The sequence below is a fragment of the Nesoenas mayeri genome (genome assembly GCF_963082525.1).
Source record: "Nesoenas mayeri genome assembly, chromosome: 17".
NCBI classification, from domain to species: Eukaryota; Metazoa; Chordata; class Aves; order Columbiformes; family Columbidae; genus Nesoenas; species Nesoenas mayeri.
In genome coordinates this window covers 12510454-12535249 of record NC_137565.1, presented here as the reverse complement: position 1 = coordinate 12535249, position 24796 = coordinate 12510454, and the positions used below count along the sequence as shown (strand labels likewise).

General features: G+C 52.5%; 1 protein-coding gene across 7 annotated transcripts; it reads right to left on the bottom strand.

The window, feature by feature from the left end:
• Window positions 1–1686: 1686 nt before the first annotated feature.
• Window positions 1687–22998, bottom strand: EWSR1 (EWS RNA binding protein 1; the record flags this gene model as incomplete). Of its 7 annotated transcripts, none has more annotated exons than XM_080355520.1 (17): window positions 1687–1899; window positions 2106–2409; window positions 3060–3157; window positions 3516–3693; window positions 3785–3907; window positions 4306–4435; window positions 4970–5088; window positions 5815–5847; window positions 6375–6412; window positions 9232–9412; window positions 9940–10154; window positions 10872–11039; window positions 12278–12464; window positions 17184–17310; window positions 19596–19647; window positions 19898–19934; window positions 22923–22998. In XM_080355520.1, 17 exons carry the CDS (start codon window positions 22996–22998, stop codon window positions 1860–1862), a joined length of 2106 nt encoding a protein of 701 aa, XP_080211646.1. In that variant the 3' UTR covers window positions 1687–1859. The 7 variants fall into 7 exon arrangements, with proteins under 7 accessions (XP_080211646.1, XP_080211649.1, XP_080211648.1 ...); XM_080355523.1 differs by having other exon boundaries at window positions 2133–2409; XM_080355522.1 differs by having other exon boundaries at window positions 6375–6409.
• Window positions 22999–24796: the final 1798 nt, after the last annotated feature.

The following is a 24796-nucleotide window of genomic DNA, read 5'->3' as shown; positions in this document are numbered from 1 at the left end:
CCCAACACCCTATGTACCCCCACCCTGTGTCCCCAACACACTGTGTGACCCCACCTATGTCCCCAACACCCTGTGTACCCCCACCCTGTGTCCCCAACACCCTGTGTGACCCCACCCTGTGTCCCCTCTACCCTGTGTGTCCACCCACCTATGTCCCCAACCTTGTGTCCCCCACAACCCACATCCCCTCCACCCCGTGTCCCCCCCACTCCACGTGCTCCCCATCCCATGTCCCCACACATCCCCCACCGGGTTAATGAGTCACTTGTCACCGATATCCCCCCAGTTCCCGCTGTGGGAATGCGGCAGAGCAGCCCCCCCCCCCGCCACCCCCACAAAAGCTGCCCAGTCATGGTGGGTGTCACCACCCCGGTGTCACCATCGTGGGAGCAGGTGACACCCCCACGGACCGCGGCTGCCGCGGGGTCATTGGGCCCCAATACTCAGCAATGATGGGGGGGTGGGTGCATCCGGGGGGGTCCCTGCCCTCCCCAGTGTGGGGTAAAGAGCTGGTGACACCCCTCCCGTGCTGGGGGGAGCCCAGTGACCCCCCGTTGCTGCCCCCCCGCCCTGGGGGTCCTTTCCCGTGGGGGTGTCACTGCACCCTGGGGGGGCCTGCAGAGGGGGGGTTGTTGTCTCTGCTGGGGGGTGTATCTGTACCCGGGGGTCCCCCTTCCCTTGGGGGGGTGTCTCTTTCTCGGGGGTTCCTCTCTGCCGGGGGTTCTCCTGCGCAGGGGGGCCCTTCCCCAGGGCGGGCGGTCCGTCCGTCCGTCTGTCTGGAGGAGGGGCGGGGGGGCGAGGGGCAGCACCTGCGCGGCAGATGCCGCCGACTTACGCGGGCGACGCGCGGGGGGGGACAAGGGGGGTGCACAGAGCCAGGGACCCCCCGCAGCCCATCCCACCCCCCGCACTCACCGCCGGTCCGCGCTCCGCTACCGCCGCGCCGGGCCGCGCCGCCCGCCCGCTCCCCGCTCCGGGCCGGGCCGCGGCTCTGAGCGCCGGGGGGGCCCCGCCGCCGCCGCCCGGCCCCGCGCTGCCCCCGCCGCCATCCGGAGGGGCCGGGACCGGGACCGGGACCGGGAGCGGAGCGGAGCGGAGCGGAGAGCGGCCGCCGCCCGCCCGCAGCCCCGCGCTGCCGCCGCCGCCGCGCCCCGGCCGGGAAGTTGGAGGCGGCCCAGAAAGGGCCGGGACGGGAGCGGCGGGCGGGGGGGCGGGGACGGGCCCACATGCGGGACACGGACACGTAGCGGGGGGGCACGTACAGCGACACACAGACACAGCGACACACAGACACAGCGACACCCCCGCAGTCCGGGTGGGGTTTGACACGGGGGGGGAATCACACACCCCTCCAGTTGGAACTGCCCCCCTCACAGGATCGGGCCCTTCCCACAGCTCCCACTGGGGGAACTGAGACACGGGGTGGGGGGGTGACACGGGAGCGGGTTCCCGGGGCGGGGACGCTGTCAAGGAGGCCAGCAGTGGTGCGGTTATAAACAGCGGGAGTTTTTATTTAAAAAAATCATCACAACCGTTAACAGCGTTACAGTTCATCGCGCCGCCGGGGGGGCGCACAGCATGCTCACGAGGGGGTCGCGCGGGTTTAGTTTGCGTTAAACAACCGGTTTTAAAAGGGGGGGGGAGGGTGTAAAAAAAGAAAAAGAAAAGAAAAAAACCTCAGCACGCTACCGTTGAACTTGGTTTTAATGTTTCTCCACAAACGGTGAAAAATACTAAAGTACAGACAAGGAATAATCATAATGTTGTGGCCAACATTATAAATACGGAATTATAAATTTAAAACATTTTTCTGGTTTAAAAAATAAATCTGGTAGTAAATGCAGCTCTGCGGGTCCGTCTCAGTAGGGCCGGTCTCTGCGCTCCTGGCGGTGCTCGCCCCTGCGGGGGGACAGGGCGGGTGAGTCACGGCGCCCCCCACACCTTTGGAGGGGTCCCCACCTGCTCCCCGCCCCCAACCCCAGCCTGGGTGACAGAGGAAGGAGTGGGACCCCAGTGCCACCCTGCCCGAGGTGCCCCAGTGCTACCCTGTCCCCATGTCTTGCACATCAGGGTTTTCCCCCTCCACAGAGGACCCCGGCCCCCACCTGCTCTCCGTGTCCCCCCAGCCGTACTTGTCCATCTTCCCTGGTCCTCCACGCCGTCCACCTCGGCCTCCACCGCCCATCTGCTCCATCAGGGGCCCGGGGGGCCCCCCGGGGCCGCCGCCTCCTCCTCCTCGCCGGCCGCCTCCTCCGTAGCCACCTCGATCCATTCCCCGGCCGCCTCGGAATCCACCTCTGTCACCACCGCGGCCACCTCTGAACATGCCCCCGGGTCCCCCGCGGTCCATGAGGCCACCTCCTCGCCCGCCGCGCATCCCCCCGGGGCCGCCCCTGCCGCGGTCTCCGCCTGGGAGAGAGGAGAAAGGCCTCAGAGCCACCCGCTCCACCCTGCCCCAAAAACGGGAGAACATCCAGAGAACCACAGAATCATTTTGGTTGGAAAAGCCCCTCAAGATCATGGAGTCCAATCATTAACCCAACCCGGCACTGCCCCATGTCCTGAGAACCTCATGTCCGTCTGTCCAGCCCTCCAGGGATGGTGACTCCAGCACTGCCCTGGGCAGCCTGTTCCAATGCCCCACAGCCCTTTGGGCAAGAAATTGTTCCCACATCCAACCTCAACCTCCCCTGGCGCAACTTGAGGCCGAGCTGTTGGGAACCCCGAGATGCTGCAGGCAAGCGCAGCTCACCCAGCATCTACCCCAGAGGCTCATTAAGAAGATGCTAATGAGGTGACACAGGTGCTTTAGGGAAGCCAAGTGCTGCAGAGAGCCCTAAGGAAGAGCCTGGGTGGCTCAAGAGCTGGAACACACAGGGGGACAGCAGGCAGAGCTGTCCCAGGCTCCAGGTCACAGCCTGAGGACGGGTAAAGACCCAGCAGCTCTGACCCCAGAGGAGCCGCTCCCGGGAGCCCCAGCCCGGGGCAGTGGGTGGGAACACGGGTGGGTGTCTGCAGAGCCAGAGGCGGCGGGCGCGCAGGGCGCAGGGAAGGCATACCTGCAGGGGGGAACGGGGGCGGGAGAAACCCTTCTGGTTTGGGAGCCTTGCACTGGTTACACTCCGTTCTCCAGGAGAAATTCTGGTTTCCGCAGCCCCTGGGTAAAAACACCGATTAGCAAAGACCGGGGGGACGTTCCTGGCTGGATAACGCTCCAAAGTGCTGCTTGGCCGTCAGCGGGAGCGCGATGTCCCAGCACAGAGAGGGAAAAGCTGCTCAGCAGGACCTGTAGTGAGTCCACCAGCCCCCTAGAAGTGACGCCAGCCCCGAACTTCCTGGAAAGGCCCAGCACGTTATTTTGGGAAAGGCCCATTTATCCCAGGCAGCACCTCAGACTACAAGCCCCTCCTTGGTGCTCCGAGACACAGGACGGCTGTTGTCACCGGGCAAGAGTGACCACAGCACCGTCAGGCCACGGCAGAGCTGCGGTGCCGTTGGGAGCAGGGGACACTTACGGGTTGGGGCACTGCCAGTCGCCGGCGCGGTGCTGGACGCTCCCGCCAGAGGGGTTTCCCCGGGATCCCCGCGGTCCTCGCGAGGAGAAGCCTCCCCGCTCTCCACCTCTGCCTCCCATCCTGCCCATGGGGCCGCTGGGGCCACCGGGCCCCCCTGGGCCACCAGGCCCCCCAGGACCTGTAAGAAAGGCTCCGTGAATCCCCGGAGGCACCGGCCACGGCGGGAGGACGGGGAGCGGCGGCCGTGCCCTTCGGGGGGCTGACGTTACCTCCGCGGAGCGGGGGGGGCATTCCCCGCGGCTCCCGGGGGGGCATCCCGCCCCGCATGCTGTTCATCGGGCCCTTCTTGCGCGCCAGGCTGACCTTCAGCTTGTTCCCCTGGAAATCCTTCCCTGGGAGGAGTAAACGGCAAAAGTGTCACTTTGTGCTCTGAGTTCCCACCGCTCACAGGCCCCCGGTGCCACACACGACTGCAGCGAGGTGTTAATCACACCAAAAATTCTACCAAAAGGGTAAAATCCCACCTGTGGGACTGAGACAAACTCCCACTGCAGGAGGTGACAGAGGACAGAAGCCTGGGCAGCTAAGGACAGCCACAATCAAGCACCACGCTTATCTGTTCTAGTTAAAACCAGAACTTCTTAGGCAAAAGCTCAACCTAGAGCCAGCCTGAAATGACAACGAACCTCCACACACTAAGGACAGAAACACTGACTTTGGTCGGACAAGAATTTAGTTCTGAAATGGAGAATGAAGCGATTCGAGCCCAAAACACACCCCATGTACTCACCATCAAACCATTCGACGGCTGTTTTGGCAGTAGATGGGTCATCGTAAGATACCATGGCATCTCCTTTTGGCTTGCCGGTCTCTTTGTTGATGTAGAGGTTTATCATCGGCTGCCCGGTCCTTTTGTTCATCTAGCGGGACAGCAAAGTGTCACCTCAAGTCACGTCTCCCCAAAAGCTGAGTGGGAGTTTAGTTGCCTCTGTTCTGCTTTTGAGATAATGGAGTCTCATTTTGGTGACTCCATGGCAGAAGAAAGGGCCCTCCTGGCTTTATCATGGGTGGCAGCTGCTGCCCAGACACTCTGAACCGTGCAGGAACAGGCCCAGAACGGTGCTGGTCAGGCCCCAGCGGCCGCTCCCGTGTGCACGAACCCAGCTACAGCCTCCCCACATCCTCCTTTGCACTCCCACCACCCCGACGCTCCGCACATGTCCCACCAGCCACAGATCCGTGGCTCTAAGTGCTTTCATAAGCCTAATCACGCTTTTGAGGGACAAACCCTGCAAAGGTGCTTTGGGAACGCTTGAGCTACAGCTCAGCATCCACCTGTGCATGTCCAGCCACCCAGAGACCCGCCAGCTCCTGGAGATGACGGGCTGAAGGGAGACGAGGGAGGTGCGAGCAGGAGGAGGTGGGCAACCCCTCTCCCCCGCGTTCCCTCTCACCTTGACAACACCGCACTGCTTGAAGAAATCTGCCAGGTCCTCCAGGGTCACATTGTCATTGAGTCCCTGCACATACACGGAACTGTTGTCCGAATCCTCGTCTGGGTCCATAGGTGGGCCTAGGAGATAATTCAGGGTGTCACCGCGGGGCGAGGAAAGGCAGCGATACAACATCACGTAGGGCTTTTCATCGCGTCACCCCCTCGGCCAGCTGTGGCTTTGCTCTCAATGAGCGTATTTATGAAGCGAGATGAAAACGCAGGCGCTGAGCTCGTCGGCGCAGGCGGGACCGCGCTGCGCCCCGCTGCCGAGCCGGCCTGCCTCCTGCAGACGGACAGACACACACTCGGCGTGGAGAATCGCGTGGTTAAACCGCTCGGTTGTAGTGGGAGACACCGGGGGTAAGACATGAGGAAGCTCTTGGTGTCCTTGGGGCTCCCCTGACCCCCCTTTTCCGCAGCACCACGTGATGCTGCGAGGCTGATGTGGAACTTCCAGCCACCCCTGCGGGACGGGACGGGAAGAGCCGCATGGTGAGAGGCACAAGAACAGGCTACCGGACCAGCACATACAAACTCCAGGCTAATTCTGCCTGAAAAGGGCTTTCTACTGACTCACACAGCTGCAGAGCTCCCCAAACCCCCCCAACTCCTGCGGAGAAGGGTGAGTGCCTCACAAACACGTGCAGTTTTCCACCAGTTCGGCTGTTCTGATGAACCGGGAATCAAGATAGAAATAAAATGGCCAGAAAGCAACTGCAAATGGTGGAGCAGCCTCACGCTCCCGCAGACGGGCACGGAGCAATTGGAGCCTGGGAGAGAATCCAAGCAGATCTTGGTAATTACCTAAATCAAGGTCTGGTCCTTCCTCCATGTGTCCTGCCAGTCGGGAAAGAATCATAAGAAGGCGTGTTAGTGCAGGCCCTGCGGGCTGAAGAACCGACACACACAAATCTATCTACATATAACCACCGTTCGATGGCGCTGGTTAAACTCAAATTGACCCGCATTGCCCAAACATCAGCAATGCACCTTTACTTTGGTGATCGGTTTTGCTATTTTTAGCAGCTTTTCAAACCATTAACCACTATTACGCTTTTTTTTTTTTTTTTAATGCTTTACCAGGCCAATTGGTTTTACGTTCATTAATCAAAAGTTACTTTACGGAAAAACCAAAAAATTATTAAATCCAAACCATTTATTTTCCCCAAATTACAGAAGTGGTTGCTCAATTCTTCCACGTTACCCTGTGTCCTGTAACCGCGTACCCCTAGGCATCGCCGGCAGTACCCATTACAGTCTTGTTGCATTTTAAGCACTTAAAACGAATACAAAATTACACTTTGTTCTAAAAACTGACTGCAATTTTTTTTTAACACTATCCATTGTAATGCTCAAAAACTTACCACCAGGCTTATTGAAGCCACCTCGCTCTCCAGCGCTGCTGGGGGGATAAACGAAGAAATGAAGGCCTTTCCCTTTACAAAGCCAGTACCGCTCGGAGCCGCTGCGGCTCACTGGGAAGAAGGGCACTGGCTAAAAACATCTCCAAACAATGCATCTGTCTCTCTCTCTCTCATCTCGGCACTATGCCTTTCTTCAGGGCAGCTCGCTCAAATTTCCTTTACATATACGCAACCTCGCTTGTCTGGTTTGAGACACCACTTTGTTGGTAGCCTTGCATTAGTTGTACGGGTATTATCAGTGCAATACTTGGCGAAAAAAAAATGGGTTCTGGTGGTTTGGAATTGGGTTTTTGCTTCAGAGGAATCGTGGGGTTGGTCGCTGGTCGACTCCCTCCCCTCTGCGTGTACATAAAGATGCACCCTCAGCCTCCCGCAGCACCGGAGCGAAACGAGCCCGCGGGTCCCTGACATTAACAGTTCAAAAGGGAGGAGACAAACCATAACGCGATAACCTACAACACAGTTCAGATGACATTTCCGCTAAAAACCTCGGTTATAAAGCCATACATTCAGGTCGCTACTGAATTTAACAAGTCTCTGCGGAGGGAGAACTTACAGAATACAGCGGGGGCTCGAAGGCCGGGGGTGCAGCTTTGTGGACACAGAGCAGAACGGGAAGATTTCGGCACGTGCCGATGATGCGAAGTGGCAGTCGCAGCTTTTCTCAGCAGCTTTGGCTGAAGCGTTCGGCTAAAAGCGCTTCCGAGCGCCAGTTAATTAGGAAAACACCACCCGAAAAGGATTTTTGACGTTTCTCGCTCTTTTTGGAGAGGCAAGAAACAGTTTGGGAGGAGACGAGCAGAGGAGGGAGCGCACCGCTAATTTTCTAGCAAGTATTGCACCTCTAATACTGGATAAAATCAAAGTCGTCAATACAAAGTTTCAAGCTGTTGCATGCAGCTTTGCCTCCTTTTCTTAAAGTACACACCATTTACGTAATGTCTCTCTTTTTAAACATATATGTTTACACTTTTTAACGTTACACAATTCTAAAGTAGTATACCTCCTCTGGTTTTATTACCAAACAACAAGTAGGCAGTTACCAAAGTTACAGAAGGATTCCATTTATACAATGAATACATTTGGTTAAAAATATTCTATGTATATTTTTCCTCTCCATATGGACACCGTGTCTAGTCCCACTTTTCATTATGCTGCCGGCTGAGTACTGAGTACGGGTACTTTTTAAGTACTGAAGTGTATACAAGGCTCTCACTTTGTAACCTGTAGCATATAAATGCGACAAAGCATGTTAAAAAGTTTCCATGTTTAACAGCCAATGAAAATATCAAATAATCGAGGCAATGAAAAAGGGCACGTTAATAACATCGAGCTCCTTACCTGCCGGAGACACTGAAATCCATCACCACAGCATGATAAGAAGGGCCGAGTTCCCCTACCCGCCCCTGGGGCTCCTTGGGATGTCCACCTTGGCTATGGACGGCAGCAAGTCTACGTCCATAAAGCAGGGGACTCTTTGTAAAGCTCTAGTCAGGTGGAAATGGCTACGTACGCAATTTAAGCTCAGATTAGGGGGGGTGAAATCAGAGAGAGATGACAAATCTTTGGCATGAGAAGCTCCGGAGGGGCTAGAAATTTGAAGATGTGATGATAGACATTTCAAGTGTCTACATCTACTTTAAACCATTAGAGATAAATACATCATGGGTGAAATCTTTATGCAGAACTGTGGAACTTTCGTTCCACTCGAGCCAATTCAAGCCAGACGTGTTCCAACACGAGCCACTCATTTTCTTCTCTTTCCACACACCAGTAGTTGTATTTCTCCGATAAAGATTTCATGCCACTTCAATTCATTTCGCCAGAGCTATGCAGAATGGGACTATCAACTGCCAAACTCTGGTTGCCACCAGGTTGTCAAACACCTCGAGAAGTTGCCTATGGAGGAGCAGCTGCGATTCGGGCTGTCCTGCCAAGGAGGGGGGTCAGCACTGCGCATCCCACACCCCGCGTGCGCCGGGGGACACTCTGCATAGCTCTGAGCGACAGCGGGAAGGGATGGAACACACACAAAGCCACAGCTGCCTTCTCTGAGGAACCTTTGGGATGAATCCTCCTTCCTCGCCACTACCGAAACAAACATCCCGGACAGACACAGCGCTGAAGGTGCAGGTTTACCAAACCAGATTTTGCCATCAGTTAAAATGGCCAAACTGGTTTAGATGACCTGAAAGCTCCGAGAGGGAGCAGTCCCGGGAGCCAAACCTCATCTCTTTTACTTTCTTGGGGTCTTTCTTCACGCTCCAACCAAGCTCTAAGTGTTCTGGCCACTCAGAGTCGTGGCTTTGACAGCAGAAATCGGCCCTGGGCGCACACTTAGGGACGTAGCTCCGCGTGCTACTGCTAAGGTGGAGAGGCCGGCGGCAGAACACGGGGCTGAGCTGAGCCGCCAGCTTTGTACGTACCTGACCTGACAAGATTCCACTAGTGAGGCACAGGGAGTGACTCCTGGTTTGTGTGTGTTCGATCCAGAGTTACTGTTAAACCCCACAGAGGATTTCACCTCTGCGCGACCACGAAGGGAGCTGAAAGTTCCAGGTTTAGCAAATCCCCTAATTCCCCGCCCTGGGGCCCAACCCACTGCAGGATAAACAAAAAATAGATCCTGCTCTTATTTCCCCTAGGATAACATTTCCATGGATTAGAAACAATGCTACTAGAGAGATGTTCCCCATGGAAGTACCGTTGGGAATGTCAACCTTTCAGTCCCTTCTTTCCATTTCAAATCCTACGGGTAAACCAGAATTAGGTAAAAGGAGAAAAGATTTGCTCTTACCCCATTCCACCGCGTCCTCCTCCCCGCCCACCTCTGCTCATGCCTCCGCGATCATATCCCCCTCTTCCCCTGCCCCGGTTATCAGGGCCGCTCATATTCCGGTTGTCTCCTGAGCCTGAAAAGCCTCCGGAATCCTGTCCGTACACATTCATGCTGCTGGGATGGTCCTGACGGAACGAGCCTGAGGAAGTTTGTAACAAAAATGTCAGGGAGATGCAGACAAGAGTTGGTTGAAGCTGCCTGTCCCCTTTTTAAGCCCTTTTACCCGCCTTCAGCATCAGAATGTAATCGCGACAACAATTTGCTACAGGGCTTATAGCAACAGCATTAATTTAAGGATGTGTTAATTTAAGGATGAGTTTTACATTAGGCCCTACCAGTCCGACCTCTGCAAAACTGCCGCCTGGCCTAGCAGAACTGTTTACACTGAGTCTTGTCCAAAACAGTATTTTGTGCTTCTGTGTTTTCCACCCACCTGTGCACCTCTGCAACACCGAGGGGGAGCATCGTGACTCGCCACTGCACCAGGCGAGCCGATTTTCAGCAAGAAAAGGCAAAACGGAGTTACAACATGCTCTCCCTTCAACACAGCTACAAGCTTTAGACCCCAAATTATACCAAACTGCCTTTGGAGACAGCTCGCCCTGCAAGGACGAGGGAGAACGACCCTTTTCCCCGGCATGGCGGGGCTCTGCGGAGCTCACTCACTCTGCTGGCCATAACTGCTGCTCTGCTGGCTGTACTGGCTCGGGGCCTGGCTGTAGGATCCCGTTGGGGGTGGGTAACTGGTCGGCGGGGGCTGCTGCCCGTAGCTGCTTTGTTGGCCATAACTAGTCTGCTGTCCGTAGCTGCTCTGCTGCCCGTAGGTGCTCTGCTGGGAGTAAGTGCTCTGATCGTAACTGCTTGGCTGGCTGGAGGAATAGCTGGGAAAAGAAAAGCATTGAAAAGGTGGGAAGACGAGCCAATTCACCATCGTTGTGCATTAGGCTGCAGAAGTGGCTCATGCCAGAAGGTAATGCAATTATGAGCCATATGTGCTGTTGTAAACTGTTTTAAAAGGTGAAGTCATCCTATGGAGGCTACTTCACCATCAGGAGACAAAATAAACCTGGTAGATCGCTAAAAGCAAAATCCACGCGGCTGTTCACAATTTATTCATACCTCTAGAAAGAGGCAGAAGTGGCAAAAATCAGAAGTAATGCAAGTAACAGTCTCCCGTTCTGCCTCGGCACTGAAATACTGTCAGCCGATGAGTAATAGAATAGTTCGCCCTCATGCACCTTGGGCTTTGGGCATTTCAAAACATACACTTTAGAAGTCAGCATCAGCATTTTAAAGACACTTGAGGGGAAGAGGTGAGCCCCTTGACAAAGCCATGTGTAAGGAGGTAGTAAAAGGTCACTTTAACACAATCCATATCTAGGAAATTTCTTAAAAAGTTCTGTAATCATTACAGGTGCGCACGCAGAGACACTCAATCACAGTTTCATCCTCCCTACCACAAGAAGTACAGCAACAAGAACCACGCCTTCCTCTTCCCAGGACACCAAACCTCCTTTTTCATTTAAAATCCTTTGAGAAAACCCTTTTTGCCCAAGCGAACCTGAGTTTGCAGGAGGTTGAGCCTGCGGGGACGTTACCTGGTCGGTGGGTAGGAGGGTGGCGCGGTGACGGGCTGCATGGGGTAGCTGGCAGGCACCTGGGGGTAGCTGTAGTTGCTCTGGCCATAGCCCAGGCTGGGCTGGCTGTAGCCCGTCGTACTCGACTGTGGCTGGCTGGTCTCTGCTGGTTTGCTGCCATCCTGGGGTCTGTGGAGCGATACAGGACAAGAAGGAATCGTTGGAGCGAAGCCTCACCTCTGGGAGCAGCAAAGGGGCTCAGATTTCTCCAGGACAGTGGCAATACCTGTTTCTTTGGGTGGCATGACAAGCTGGCACCGTATCGGTGTCAGGCACTCTGGCAGCAGCAAACAGAGGTTCATTAAACACTAAATATTTTAGCACTTGCTGACTGAGTACTCACACTGCCATCAGGAAAGGCCTGGGTAGCCCCCTGAACAGAGAGCAGAGGGTTCAGCCTTTGGCTCTAGAATTGAGTCGGGGGTGTGAAAACATCCAGTAAAATGGTCAGCAGGTCCAGCTGGTTTTGCACAATGCTTGGAAACTATGAGCTCAAAAGCAGCCAGTTAAATGCACCATTGTTTGGTTTGGAATCCAGAGCAAGCAGATATTGCCCTATATACATTACCCGATGAAAGGGAAAGGACATTGGGGGTTGGACTAGATGACCTTTAAAGGTCTCTTCCAACCCAAACTGTTCTGTGACTCTACGTTTAGTATTAACTCTCAAGGCCTGAAAAGAAAGGGAACGCTTTGCACATGTCCCCTTCCTTTTCATTTGTCCCATACAGTTTATAATCTCTTATAAACACTTAGTTTATCAGAGCAGAGTGAAAAGAGTTAAACTACTTTTGTCATACAAGCTGGGAAAAAATGATTTTACACGTTGTCAGGGTTCATAATTAAAGTGTAATGTGACAGACACAGAGCTGTGCCAAGTGCCGCCTTTCCTCACTGGAGCGGTTGCTACAAACACCAGGTAAACAAATAAAGCGGTTTTTCTGACTACTAAACAAGTTTCCATTATGTATGCTAAATCTTTCATATCCTGAGCAAACAATTAAACTAAATATACCATTGCGGTGCCCAGACACAAAAGATTTAAAAAGGAAATCGCCTACTCTGCGTACATCCACTCAAGAAGTCACAGTACGTAACGGTATCCTGCCCAACCCTGTGACTCAAGATTGGTCAGACTGGTCCATTTTCTGTTCCACGTCGTGAGTCAAGAGCCCGTTTTTGCTGCTCGATCGCTCTCCTCGTCTCTCAGTAACAGCGCTGACTCACCGCGCCGGAGCACAACCTTCCCACACAGCTTCCCCAGCCCCGCAACGTGCCAGGATCGCTCAAGCGTGATGGGTGGAAAAAGGGCGTTGAGCAAAACCAGTGGCTCCCAGTTGCGCTGGGAGGAGAGGAGCCGAGGTTACCTTGCGGGAGCGGGAGCGGTGGGCTGCTGCCCATAGGCCGGGTAGGCGGGCTGGGTGCCGTAAGCGGAGGGTGCGGCGTAGGAAGCCTGGGTGGTGGTAACCGTGGCGGTGTTGGTGTCGTAGGCGGCCGTGCCGTAGCCCTGGACCGGCTGGCTGTACGCCGGGGGGGCGGTCGGGGCGGTGTAACCTACAACAGACCACATCAGATTCAGTTTGGCGAGCTTTCGGTGCTATCATTTCACATTATTGAACTGCTGGAGATGGTTTATTAGCCCGCGGGTACGGCGCCGGTTTTACCACTGCAAAAATATCGCGGATAACTCGAAAATGATGAATTAACCCTTCACCTTCCTCAGAGAAACCCCCTGCCCTGGGAAGCCTCAGCCTACAGCCCCAGCTCTACCCTCGTCATTCAAAAACCCCGCTCCAAGGAGCTTTCTGGAAACCAGTCTTCCATCAGCATCCAAAGCGGTTTGTTTACAGCTCCCGGTTAGTGTAACAATGCACACAGGGGGCACGCTGAGGCACGCAGCATCTTCTCAATGCAGGAAAGCTAAACAAAGCTCCTGGCAGCCCTGCGGTAAAAGAAATCCAATTGATTTAAGAAGTACGGTCCCATCCTTTCAGCTTTTTTGACAAATCAGAGCAGAAAACAGCAGCAGGCTGACGTGAGAAGTCTTTCTGAGCCATTTGTGAAGTTCTAGTTCAAATCAGTAATTCTGGAAACAAAAGAAAAGCAACTTTACATTTGCTTTGACTTAAAAGAAACGTCAAAAAAGACAAAGTAGCTCCTGATGTCTTATGTACCTTCACTTTTCTTAGAATTCCAGTTTGATTTAGGTAAAACTCTTACAGCTCACACATTTATTTCTAAACAGTTTTACAAGAACATCCATGACCCTGAAACAGCTACATTTCAATGAGTCTTTCCAGCAGCCGCCGCTGTATAATTTAGTCGACTATGTGGCTTGTCACAAAGGCAAATTATAAAGCCGGCATTAACACAGCAGCTTTTTTAGTTTGAGAACCTTGCGAGCAGGTTTTCAAATTATGAAACAGAGACTTATATATAAAAAAAGATAAATTAAAAACTTCATTAGCAGAAGCTGACTTACTAAAAATATAAAACATCGATTGCCAAAGAGCAGCTGACTGATCTCAGTCTTACTGACGTGATCTTAATTGCATCAATTAAGGTAACAGCTTCTCCATCGCTTCTTATTTTTAATAAACACAGGACACTTGTGACTTACTCTTCCTTATAACTATACAGCATTTTAGGCAAATTGTGCTGTAGCTTTTTGATTCCCTCATTTACAAAACAAACGGAGTTCCATCAGAACACAGCGTGTCCTCCTGAAGCCCCGTGGTATTTCAACATCTTGCTGATCCTGCCACAAAATCAGAACCTTTCCCAAAGCCTCTCTGAACCGGCGAGGAAAGAGGAAGAGGAGCGAGAGGAGGAAGTTTGCACAGCGCTTTAGTTTAAAAAATAAACTGCAGTTTTCTATCCCGTGCGACGCTCTTGGGTTTGCGGGTTAGTCTGAGGATCCTGATGAAGGGGACACTCGTGTCACCTGCCCCTGCCTGCTCACAAAAGCCTCAGTCCTCCTGCCCTGCGTTCCCCCTCCTACCAAACGCCTCCACGCCGCAGCTCTGCCAACCTGGAAAGATGAAAGTGAGAGAGTGAGCTCGTCTCCCACCAGGAAATAACCGGCACGAATCACCAGTTGTCACGGTCACCGTTTCTTTTTGGTGAGGAGTTCTCTGAAAAGCAAAGCCCCGTTCCACGTGTCGCTGAGCAGGGTGAACGGCATGATGCCCAACGGGATAAAATGAGGATGATTTTTAGAGCGTCGGACAAATTTAGACAGTCCAAACCACGGAAACGTCAGCATTTCCACAGAGAGCACCGACACCAGAAGTGAAAGGAATCCTTAAGTGGCCAAAGCCTGACCGCTCACTAAAAAAATAGCTGTTTGCATAAGCACCGTCTGCCACTAAAACCACAGCCCTACCCTCCCACATCAAGCAAGGGAGCAGGTTTGCTCACACCTGCCAATGGAGCAAAAGGGAGGAAAAAAAACCCCTGAATTTTAATGTATCAGCTCGAGATGGAGCATTTCCTTTGTGTGTGTGCAGCAGGAAGAGCTTGCACCAAAGAAAGGCAAGGAAGTGATTTAACATCCCACTGGCCTCAATTTTCATTTCAACAGCTTAGTTTTGGTACTCTGAAAATCCTCAAGAGCTGGATTTTTGAGGGGGATGTTCACATTACTTCTCTCTCCTTCCCCCATCGGTCAGTAAGAGAAACAGCAAATCTCCAGAACAGATACTGTAAGAAAAAGGTAACAGAAGAACTTTGATAACCTTTGATTTCTCCTCAAAGTATCAAAACCTACAAGGAAAACCTTAATTCGAGTCTAGGAATTCTTCAGATGGAGGGGAACCTTGCAGGATTTGCTCCTTAGAGAAAACCAACCGAAAACACCGCATTCAAAGAGATTTATTCTGAAATAAGCCACTTCGCATCAGCTAGCAGCAGTTTTTGAAGGCTCCTCTCTGACACAAGCAGAATTAAAAGCTACTCAGGGGGATCTGTGTGCCCAAAGAGACCTGACCCCACTTTGGCACCGTGAGCTTCTACCAGTGAGGGAGACAAGACAGCTATGGGTGTGCTCATTAGAAACTTAAAACATACCTAACCCAGAATTTCACAGGTAAAAGAAAAAGGAAGTCAGGGCTGGCTGTGTCTAATTTAGAGAGTAATTCCCATTTAGTGACTTGAAGGAGATTCATATTTGAACATCTGAAATGTCTTTGCCCCCAAATGACACTCTCAGAAATCCCATAACCCTCAGGGATGTGGCTCTTTATTTTACTCTGGAATTCACGCTTTTACACTGCAGCAATTAAAGCACAAATGACCACAGATTTGATGCTGACAATTAATCCCCTAATCCAGTCGGTGTCCGGGGGGCTGTGGAGGAGCCTGCAGGTCCCCAAACCTCATTTGGCTGTAAGAAAATCAACAGGACAACCCAAAGATGCCTTTTCCTACAGCCCTGGGGAGGGAAGAAGCACAACCTGGGTGGTGAGTGTCACCTCAGGTGGCCCAGGAGCTGGTGCAAGGCTGGATGGCGGAGAGTTTGGGACAGAAAGGTCTTTGGGCAGGTGAAAACAGCCCTTACTTGGGGCTCTGGGGCACATGGAGGGATCCTCTCTGCCATTCTTGCACAGCATTTGAATTTCCCTGACCACAAGAGCATCTTACCCCCCAAAAATAAGCTGTTAGGACAAAAAAAAAGGCCACTTTGCTTTGAAGTAATTGCAGACATCCCTCTGCTACAAGGTGCTGCGTAGGAAAAATAAATGGAGATTCAACCACAAAAATTGCAGGTCTCTTGGGGCGTAAAGATGCTCCAGGCAACACCCCGGGCTTTGTTTAGTGCGAAAGGCAGAGATGGGCTTTAAGCACCATCAGTCTCGTTTGCACAGCGCTGGCTCCTCACGGAGAGGCAGGTGTAGGAAGAATAAATCCAGCCTGGCACTTTGCCTGGAGAACATCACCCGTCCCACTCCAGACCAGTGCGGATTGAGGCAAATCCCACTCCAACGTCTGACGGGATCTTCTGCTTGAGCGCTTCTCCAGTTTGTTTTTGCCTTTTTGAAGAAAAGAAGCATTTTGCCTTTAAAAAGTGCTAATTGCCAGTCAGAAATAGTCCTTAGCCATGTAAAATATTCAATATTTTAAGTGCTGTACAACCAGATAGACTATAGGTTAATATTTTCTCTCTTGGTGAAGCGTTCCTCAATGATTTCTGTGGCCAGACACCCCGCTGCCTGTCTGTCCTGGCATTCCTTTGCGTTGGGAAGTATTTAAGGAAGCTCCCGCTCTAATAAATGTTTATATCTCTCAAAGTAAATGATGAACCTGCAGAAAACGGCGCCCAGGGCCTTACTTGGAGGAAAATTTACTTTCTTTTTCAAAGTCTCCTGAATAGTCAGTCAAAATACACCACAACTGAGCAGTATCTCAGTAGCTTCTTTCAGACATTAAGACACTTGCACATACAAAACTCTCATTCAAAGAGCACACGTTGGAATAACTGACAGCACGTTAATGAACATGTGACGTATGCATCTGCACTGGGAATCCAAAGACACCATGGAACATGCACGGGTGGTGGTGGGGACGGCTGGACGTGTCTAACCGTGCTGTTCACCCTTTAGGAAATGGTTGGATAACGGGGTTAGATTCACCCAAAATGTCTCGGCAGGGCTGTCATTAATTTTATCCATAAAGTACGCCACTCGGAGTCTTTAGAAAGATGTGGGGATGGTAAACAGCACTGCAGCCCAGCAAATTCTTACTGACATTGTGTGCGTGCTCTGATGCTGGACGTTTTTAGCACTAAAACCAAGGGACACCTAAAGGGTTAACACCACGAGTTCAGACGGGATGAGACGGTGTTTTCCATGCAAGAGCGAGCAGGATAGTCAAACCTGTACTGGTCCCTTCTACTGTGGGAAGCACAAGACAAAAAGTAGAGGGTACAACTATCAGAACAGGCACATGTCACTTTCACCCGTTCAATTTTCAGGCAACCGAGGTGCTGAGGTTGTGAGAGCAGCCCGAGCGCAGGCTCTGCCCCCAAGTTTAGCTCCGCAGCGTGAACCAGCACCCAAAACGCTTCCTGAAAAATTAAACAGGCATATTTATTTACTCCTCAGCCCACCCGCAGCTTCACATCGCTTTAAACTGCCCATCACTCAAGGAAGGCTCTTGAGGAAGGAGCTGTTTCCACATCGGAGCTGCCCACAGTAATTCAGAGCTCGCCAAGGTTGACTTGAGCTTAACTCTCGACCCAGGATAAGCTGGGCCTTGCAGGAACAGGGGTCTTACCGGTGGGAGGCTGCCCGTAGGACGTTGCGTACGCAGTCTGCCCGTACGTGGCGGTCGTCTGGGGCTGTGTGTAGCTGACGTCAGTGGGTTGTCCATAGGTTCCGTAACTCTGTTGCCCGTACGTCTGCTCCAAACATGACACAAATTTAATTTATGAACAGAAGTGACTCACAGGTGATGCAGAGAGACACATAGAGGCTGTTTCGGTGCTGTGCACAGATGGGGGTCTGTGTTACCTGATGTACTGAAAGCAACCAGAGTCAAGCCAAGGCTACTGTGAAAGTTTGGGCACTCCTGCAAATTTCAGTTTAGATCTGTAATGATGTTACAAACACCATTTTTCAACGCCAGAGGGGCAGCCTCTTACACTTTCACAACACACCTCTGCTCTACATAAAGCAAAACATAAAAGCACCCAGCTCCTTGTAATTACCTGAGCACCCATCAACGCTCACAGATACCTCCCGAGGGCTACACGGGGAGTGGGACTACTCAGAGGGCAAAGTAAAACAAGCCAGTTACTTCAACACAAAACCTAGTTAAGACTCCCATTAAGTTATTTTGAATATTCTTCATGTGCACCAGTCAACAGTTTGAAAAACAGGAGCTGATGCAGGTATCCGAGGCCGGGATCAGCGGAAGCACCCAAGGCTTTGCCATCACCAAACCATCCCGATGCCTCTGTGTTCAGTGGCAGCTCAGCTCACACCGTCCCTGCAGCTCATTTTCCAGTCCAGACCATCACTAAAGCACCGTGTCTGTCCATCATCTCGCTCAATCACAAAGACAGCACCGCAAAGCAACTCCTCAAACACCAGGCACCAGCTCTGTGCTACCAGCAGCTCAGCTGAGGATAGAACTCCAGTTACAGCTCAAGACGCGAGGTGAAGACAGTTTTAATGTCCAGATTCTCAAAGGGATTTACTGACTCTTATGGGAGCTCGGAACTTAAACACCTTTTGGGATCTAAGGCCATGTTACTCATGAGCCAGCCTCCCTGAACTCAAGCTGCAGATCTCACCAAAAGTAGAAAAGCCTTGACCAGATTGAATATCATAGAATCACAGAATAATTTGGGTGGGAAGGGACCTTCCCAGCTCCCCCAGTGTGCCCCCTGCCATGAGCAGGGACATCTGCACCAGCTCAGGTTGCTCAGAGCCCTGTCCAGCCTGGCCTGGGATGTCTCCAGGACCTCTCTGGCCAACCTGGGCCAGGCTCTCACCACCCTCAGTCCAACAATTTCTTCCTCATGTTTGGCCTGAATTTCCCTCCTTTAGTTTAAAACCATCACCCCTTGTGTCCTGTCACTACAGGCCCTGCTCAAAAGTCTGTCCCCATCTTTCTTATCAGCCCCTTTAAGTCCAAAAAAGCCACAATAAGGTCTCCCCAGAGCTTCTCTTCTCCAGCTGAACACCCCAGCTCTCTCAGCCTGTCCCCCAGCAGAGCTGTTCCAGCCTCGGATCATTCCAGTGGCTCCTCCAGCCCCTTTCCAACAGGTCCATGCTACATCAGGAGGCAGAAAATACTGCAAACTTGCCATGGCTATTTGCCCACAGCTGAGTTTTGTTGGTTCATTTACTTGGTTTTAGTCTCATATTAGAGCCTGTTGTCATGGCCTCATGTTCTTACACTTGCCCTTCCGTGTCACCTGCACCTCTGGTAGCCAAGCTGTTGCCACAACCAGAATTAGTCCATTAAAAGCTGCTTGGTAACGCTCCAACTGGACAATGTGATGGTTTTTATCTCTGTAATACAGATACACTCCTGGGTGGCAGGATTTTCCCTTCAGAAACCTCTCTGGAGAGGCAGGGGAAAATTAACCTAGGCCACTTTTTGAGGACACAAGTTCACCTTTGAAAACACACTCGCTGTGTGTGTACAAACGTGGTTTTAGTAATTTGGATTTTACAGATCAAAAATAAACATGGTTTAATTAATCTCTTAAAGATCAGCATCATTTTGCAGTCTAGCCAACTGAGAGTATTAATAGTTTTAGCAACAATACCTCTGTGAAAATATCTATTTCCTCCTTCTTTGTCCAACTGCTGCAATCTCACAAACGGCAATTTCCCTCCTCTTTTTTTTAGGTTTTTCTCTCCTACACCACTGAGCAAAACATCCACCAACGTGGTGGTGTCAAACATACACCCAGAATGAGGCTTTTATAATCCCCTCGACAACAACCACCTCAATCTCGGATACATCACCAACGAAGGTGACTGTTGAGGTTCCTGGACATTTGGGTTGTTTTCATTTTAAATAAGCGGTTTGAGCTGGGTGGAAGCTCCAAGACAACTTTTAATGACAGATTTTGAAGTTGCTGCAGCGTTTTTTGTGGCTGGCAGAGCCCCGTGAAGTTTACTGGAAGGTTATGTGATTCAGCAGCAACTATAAAACCGTCCCGTGTTTTACCTGGGTGGTCTGTGCATATCCTTGAGCCGGCTGAGGTGCGTACGCGCTGTAGCTGGAAAAACAAATTTAAAGCCATTTATAATGCATCCCTGTATTTCTGACTCACGCAAAACTCGTATCACAAGACGATTTGCTTGTATCCAAATGTTTTCTGCTCAAATACTACGACAATGCAAAATCTAAAAGGTAAAGGAAAACCATAGGATTTACAAACATACCCGAGTTAAGACTAAACCGCAATTATTATATACTTATATTACATCTTTTTAAAAAAGAGAGGATAAGACCATAATGCTACTTACCCCTGCTGAGCTGCAGCTTGGCTATAGGTACTATAATCTACAAGAAAAGGAAAAAGAAAGACAAAAACGTTGACAAAGGCTTAACAAAATTAACGGTGTAAGAGCACAGCAGCTGGAATTTCCTCCTGCAGCTTGAAAGAACTGCTATAAACTGCTGGAAATCCACTTTCAAAAGAGTGGAAGGTAAATGCACTTTTTCAGTGTTTTGGAAGGAAATAAAAATCACTCTTCCCTCCATTGTTAGTGCTGTTTGCAGCAGCAACTTTGATCTCAAATGACCCTGCTTTAATTTAACTGCCACCTTGGATGACACCCAAGGGGGCTGGCGGGAGGGTGTTTTGTTTGGGAACAAAGGAAACACTGGGGCTGACACTGAAAACCCACCCCCCTGCTTTCAAAGGGGCAGGTTGTGAGCTCTGGGGTGTGCAGAAACCACCACACTTCGCTCTATTTAAATTTCCAGGAGGCAAACGAGTGGCTGGAAAGTTTCAAGGCAGTAATTCCCTGCCCAGAGCCCCGATCCACGCCAATACTCTGATTTAGAGAACTGAAAGCCTGAAAATCCGAGCAGAAAAGTCTACACTGAAGTGGTTTGCTGGCGGGGATGGAAAATGCATCCGCACGGCGATTCCGAGGCTATATTTAAGATGATTACAGCTCCTAAAAGTTCGTTTTCACTCCAAGATAACTCCAGTTTCCATCCAAACTTCCAGAGCAAACGATGAATTTGTGGCTTAGGCCAGACTTTGCCAGGTAGATCCTAGCTTTGCCTGGAGAAGAGATCAGGAATCTGCTGCTGGACGTTAGTAGAGCTTTTCGCCGGCAGAGCCGCGTAGTTGTGTGCGGGACGCGATTTCAGTGTTTCTATCGCAATTGCATCTTTGGGCACCAGGGATCATTTTAAAAACACTCTTTTCATACACCAGAACCCCCTGTATCTTCAGGCTGCGGATTCACCCCTAATTAAACTGTCTTCTGCTCCTCCCCAGCTTACAGCTTTTCCTCCTTTGCACTTCCCTGCGCTGATGCCAGAGCTCAGCCCCTGCCGCACGTGTTGACGGACAGGAAAGGAATCGTCGTGACTCCAGCACTGATTTTTCACAGATATCAATTATTTCGACCTTGCACCAGAGCGCAGGAATCGGTATGAGGACATGAGGAAGACAACAGAAACACCGTGCATTATAATAAAACGCTGAAATGCCATCCGAAGGCTTCCTCACTCTGGGGACGCGCCGCTAAAGCTGTTAAACTGCTCTGGCACCGCTCCTGCTTTCCCTACAGGTTGTCAGGCTTAATATTGAAAAATCTAGCTTGTTAAATACAGGGTCGCTGCTCTTTTTTTTCCAGTCTAAACATGGCTCTATGCTCTGCTAAATCCTGAGTGTCAAAAACCATTAATGCCCATTCCTCCTCGTCCATCTTCCCCTGGGTCTACCAGACACCCCCTCCTCCTCTTTTCCAAACCCCCTCACCCTCCAGCCACCCAAACCTCCAGACTCACAGAATCATTTTGTTTGGAAAAGACCCCTAAGATCATCAAGTCCAAATGTTTCCCAACTGCTAGCACTGCCCCATGTCCCTGAGAACCTCATGTCCGTCTGTCCAGCCCTCCAGGGATGGTGACTCCAGCACTGCCCTGGGCAGCCTGTTCCAATGCCCCACAGCCCTTTGGGGAAGAAATTGTTCCCACATCCAACCTCAACCTCCCCTGGCGCAACTTGAGGCCGTTTCCTCTGCTCCTGGCGCTTGTTCCTGGGGAGCAGAGCCCGACCCCCCTGGCTCCAAGCTCCTTTCAGGCAGTTCAGAGATCAGAAGGTCTCCCCTCAGCTCCTGTTCTCCAGCTGAACCCCCAGGTCCCTCAGCCGTTCATCTTCTATGCCCCGTTGAGTTACCACAGGCTACGCACACAGGCTTCGGTTAAACACTCATCACACGTCCTGTCTTCCAGCTCCTCTGGTCTGACCTCAACACGACACTTTCTCCTTTTCTAGTATTGAAATCCAGGTGTCAAATGTGCAATTTGTCTCCGGTAATCCCTCTCTTTGACTTTGCTTGGATTCAGATTAACGCGAAACGTTATGAAAAAAAAATATTATCGTTCATTTACTTAAAACCACCTCTGAGCCTTTATTTCCAGGGGGAAATTAATCTTCATCCTTCTGTTTCATGAGGCCCAAGAGCACAATAGCGCAGCTGAAAATAGCTGCTCCCACAGAAGAACATTTCCATGCATTAAGCGGAAAGACAGCCGTATTTTTAAACCCCATTTTGACAATTCCACGGGCACGTGTCTCTTTAGTAACATTGTTTGGGTTTTTTTTTTAACCTCTCCAAGGTGATTTTAGTCACGTTCCCCACACTCTGTGATGTCTCCCTGTGCGGTGAGGTCCAACCTTTGGCTGCTGGCCTTTAAAACTACTTTAAATCTGATGCTGGCGTGGTCGGGAACCCTCAATTTCCACCTATTCGCATCCAGCTGGACCCTCACACAAAAGCGTTTCCTTCTGTGATGCTTCATTGGTTTTATTCACAAAAAAATTAACATTTGGACCAGAAACCGTCCTGAACAGCCACCAGAAAGGCCGAAGACACAGCAAAAGCTTTTAGTAAGGACAGTGGTCTCCTGAAAGAGCAGAACTCGACAAATCTACCGGGGCTGGAGCACCAAGGACCCACTAATGTAAATAATCCTTTAATAAATACAAAGGAAGGCCAATCTGGGCGCTGCGATCCCCGGGAGGCACCGGAGGGTCCCGGGACAGCGGTGCTGGGGACACAGGGGCTGGGTGGGGGCCGGGAAAGCCGCGGCCCAGGCGGGAAGAGCCGGAGCGCTCAGCGCGGGGCCCGGGGCTTCTCCCCGCCGTGACAGGCCCGCGGCCCGGCCCCGCTCCCCCCGCCCCTCCGCCGGCCCCAGCCCCCGCCTCAGCCCGTCCTGGCGGCCGCCGGTTCGGTTCCAGCCGCTCCCGCCCCGACAGCCCCCGCGGAGGCCCCGGGCTGGCCCGACCCCCCCGGCCCCGCTCACCCGTCGACGCCATTTTCTCGCCTTCCTCCTCCGCGCTCCCAACGTCCGGCCGCCGCCGCCGCCCCGCGCTGCGCATGCGCTGCCCCGCCCCGCCGGGACGGACCACGGCGGCGGAGGGGGGAGCCCGCGGGCCGCCGCGCAACGAAGGTTCGCCTCACCCCGCCCGCCGCCCTCCCAGGGTCTCCACTCTGCACAGACAACAGAGATCCACCCCTGCGCCACAGCGGCGGCCGCTCGGGAGGGCGGTTCTCCCGCGGCTCTGGGCGCTGCTCCCCCACCGAGCCGATGGATGGTACAGCCCAGAGCCGTTAGGGACCGTCGCGCAAGAGCCGTTTGTGCCGGAAGGCGGAGCATGGGGGGACCGGGGGGCGGGGCTGCGGCGCCACCGTGTCGTACGCGAAGTCGCCGCTGACGTCACGCTCCAGCAAGTGACATCACACCCAGCAAGTGACGTCACACCACAGCACACCATCTCACGGGCACCCGGCCTCCCGTGCCCAGCGGGGGCTGCAGCGTGTCCTGCAACACCTGCATGACGTGGGCGAGTGTCCCTGCAGTGGCCTGGAGCGGGTGGGTGTCCCAGGGCTGGGCTGTCCCATGGGTGGTGTGACATGGGGGGGTGGGTGTCCCATGGGTGGCACTGCATGAGTGGGTGTCCTGTGGGTGGTGTGATGTGGGATTCCCAGGGGTGGTGTGACATGAGGCAGTGTCCCATGGGTGACATGGTGCGGGTGTGTGTCCCAGGGGTGGTGTGACACAGGTGGGTGTCCCATGGGTGGCATTACACAGGTGGGTGTCCCAGGGGTCCCAGTGTGGGTGGGTGTCACAGAATCCCAGAATGTCAGGGGTTGAAGGGCCCTGGAAAGCTCATCCAGTGCAATCCCCCCATGGAGCAGGAACACCCAGATGAGGTTACACAGGAAGGTGTCCAGGCGGGTTGGAATGTCTGCACAGAAGGAAACTCCACAACCCCCTGGGCAGCCTGGGCCAGGCTCTGACACCCTCACCCCAACAAGTTGCTTCTCAGATTCAAGTGGAACCTCCTGTGTTCCAGTTTGCACCCATTGCCCCTTGTCCTGTCCCTGGTTGTCACCAGCAGAGCCTGGCTCCATCCTCCTGACACTGCCCCTTTCCATATTGATCCCCAGCAATGAGTCCCCCCTCAGTGTCCTCTTGTCCAGCTCCAGAGCCCCAGCTCCCTCAGCCTTTCCTCACACGGGAGATGCTCCACTCCATTCAGCATCTTGGTGGCTGCGCTGGACTCTCTCCAGCAGTTCCCTGTCCTGCTGGAACTGAGGGGCCACAGCTGGACACAAGATTCCAGGTGTGGTCTCCCCAGGGCAGAGCAGAGGGGCAGGAGAACCTCTCTGACCTACTGACCACCCCCTTCTAACCCACCCCAGGTCCCATTGGCTTCCTGGCCACAAGGGCCCAGTGCTGGCTCATGGTCACCCTGCTGTCCCCAGGACCCCCAGGTCCCTTTCCCCTACGCTGCTCTCTAATAGGTCATTCCCCAACTTACACTGGAACCTGGGGTTGTTCCTGCCCACATTCAAGACTCTACACTTTCCCTTGTTATATTTCATTAAATTTCTCTCCACCCAACTCTCCAGCCTGTCCAGGTCTCTGATGGCAGCACAGCTTCCAGTGTCAGCCACTCCTCCCAGCTTGGTGTCACCAGCAAACTTGCTGACAGTCACTCTATTCCCTTGTCCAAATCATTGATGAATACATTGAAAAGTACTGGTCCCAGCACTGCCCCCTGAGGCACTGCACTGGATACAGGCCTCAACTGGACTCTGCCCCATTGACCACGATTCTCTGGCTTCTTTCCTTCAGCCAGTTCCCAGTCTCAGTGTCCCATGGGTGGTGTG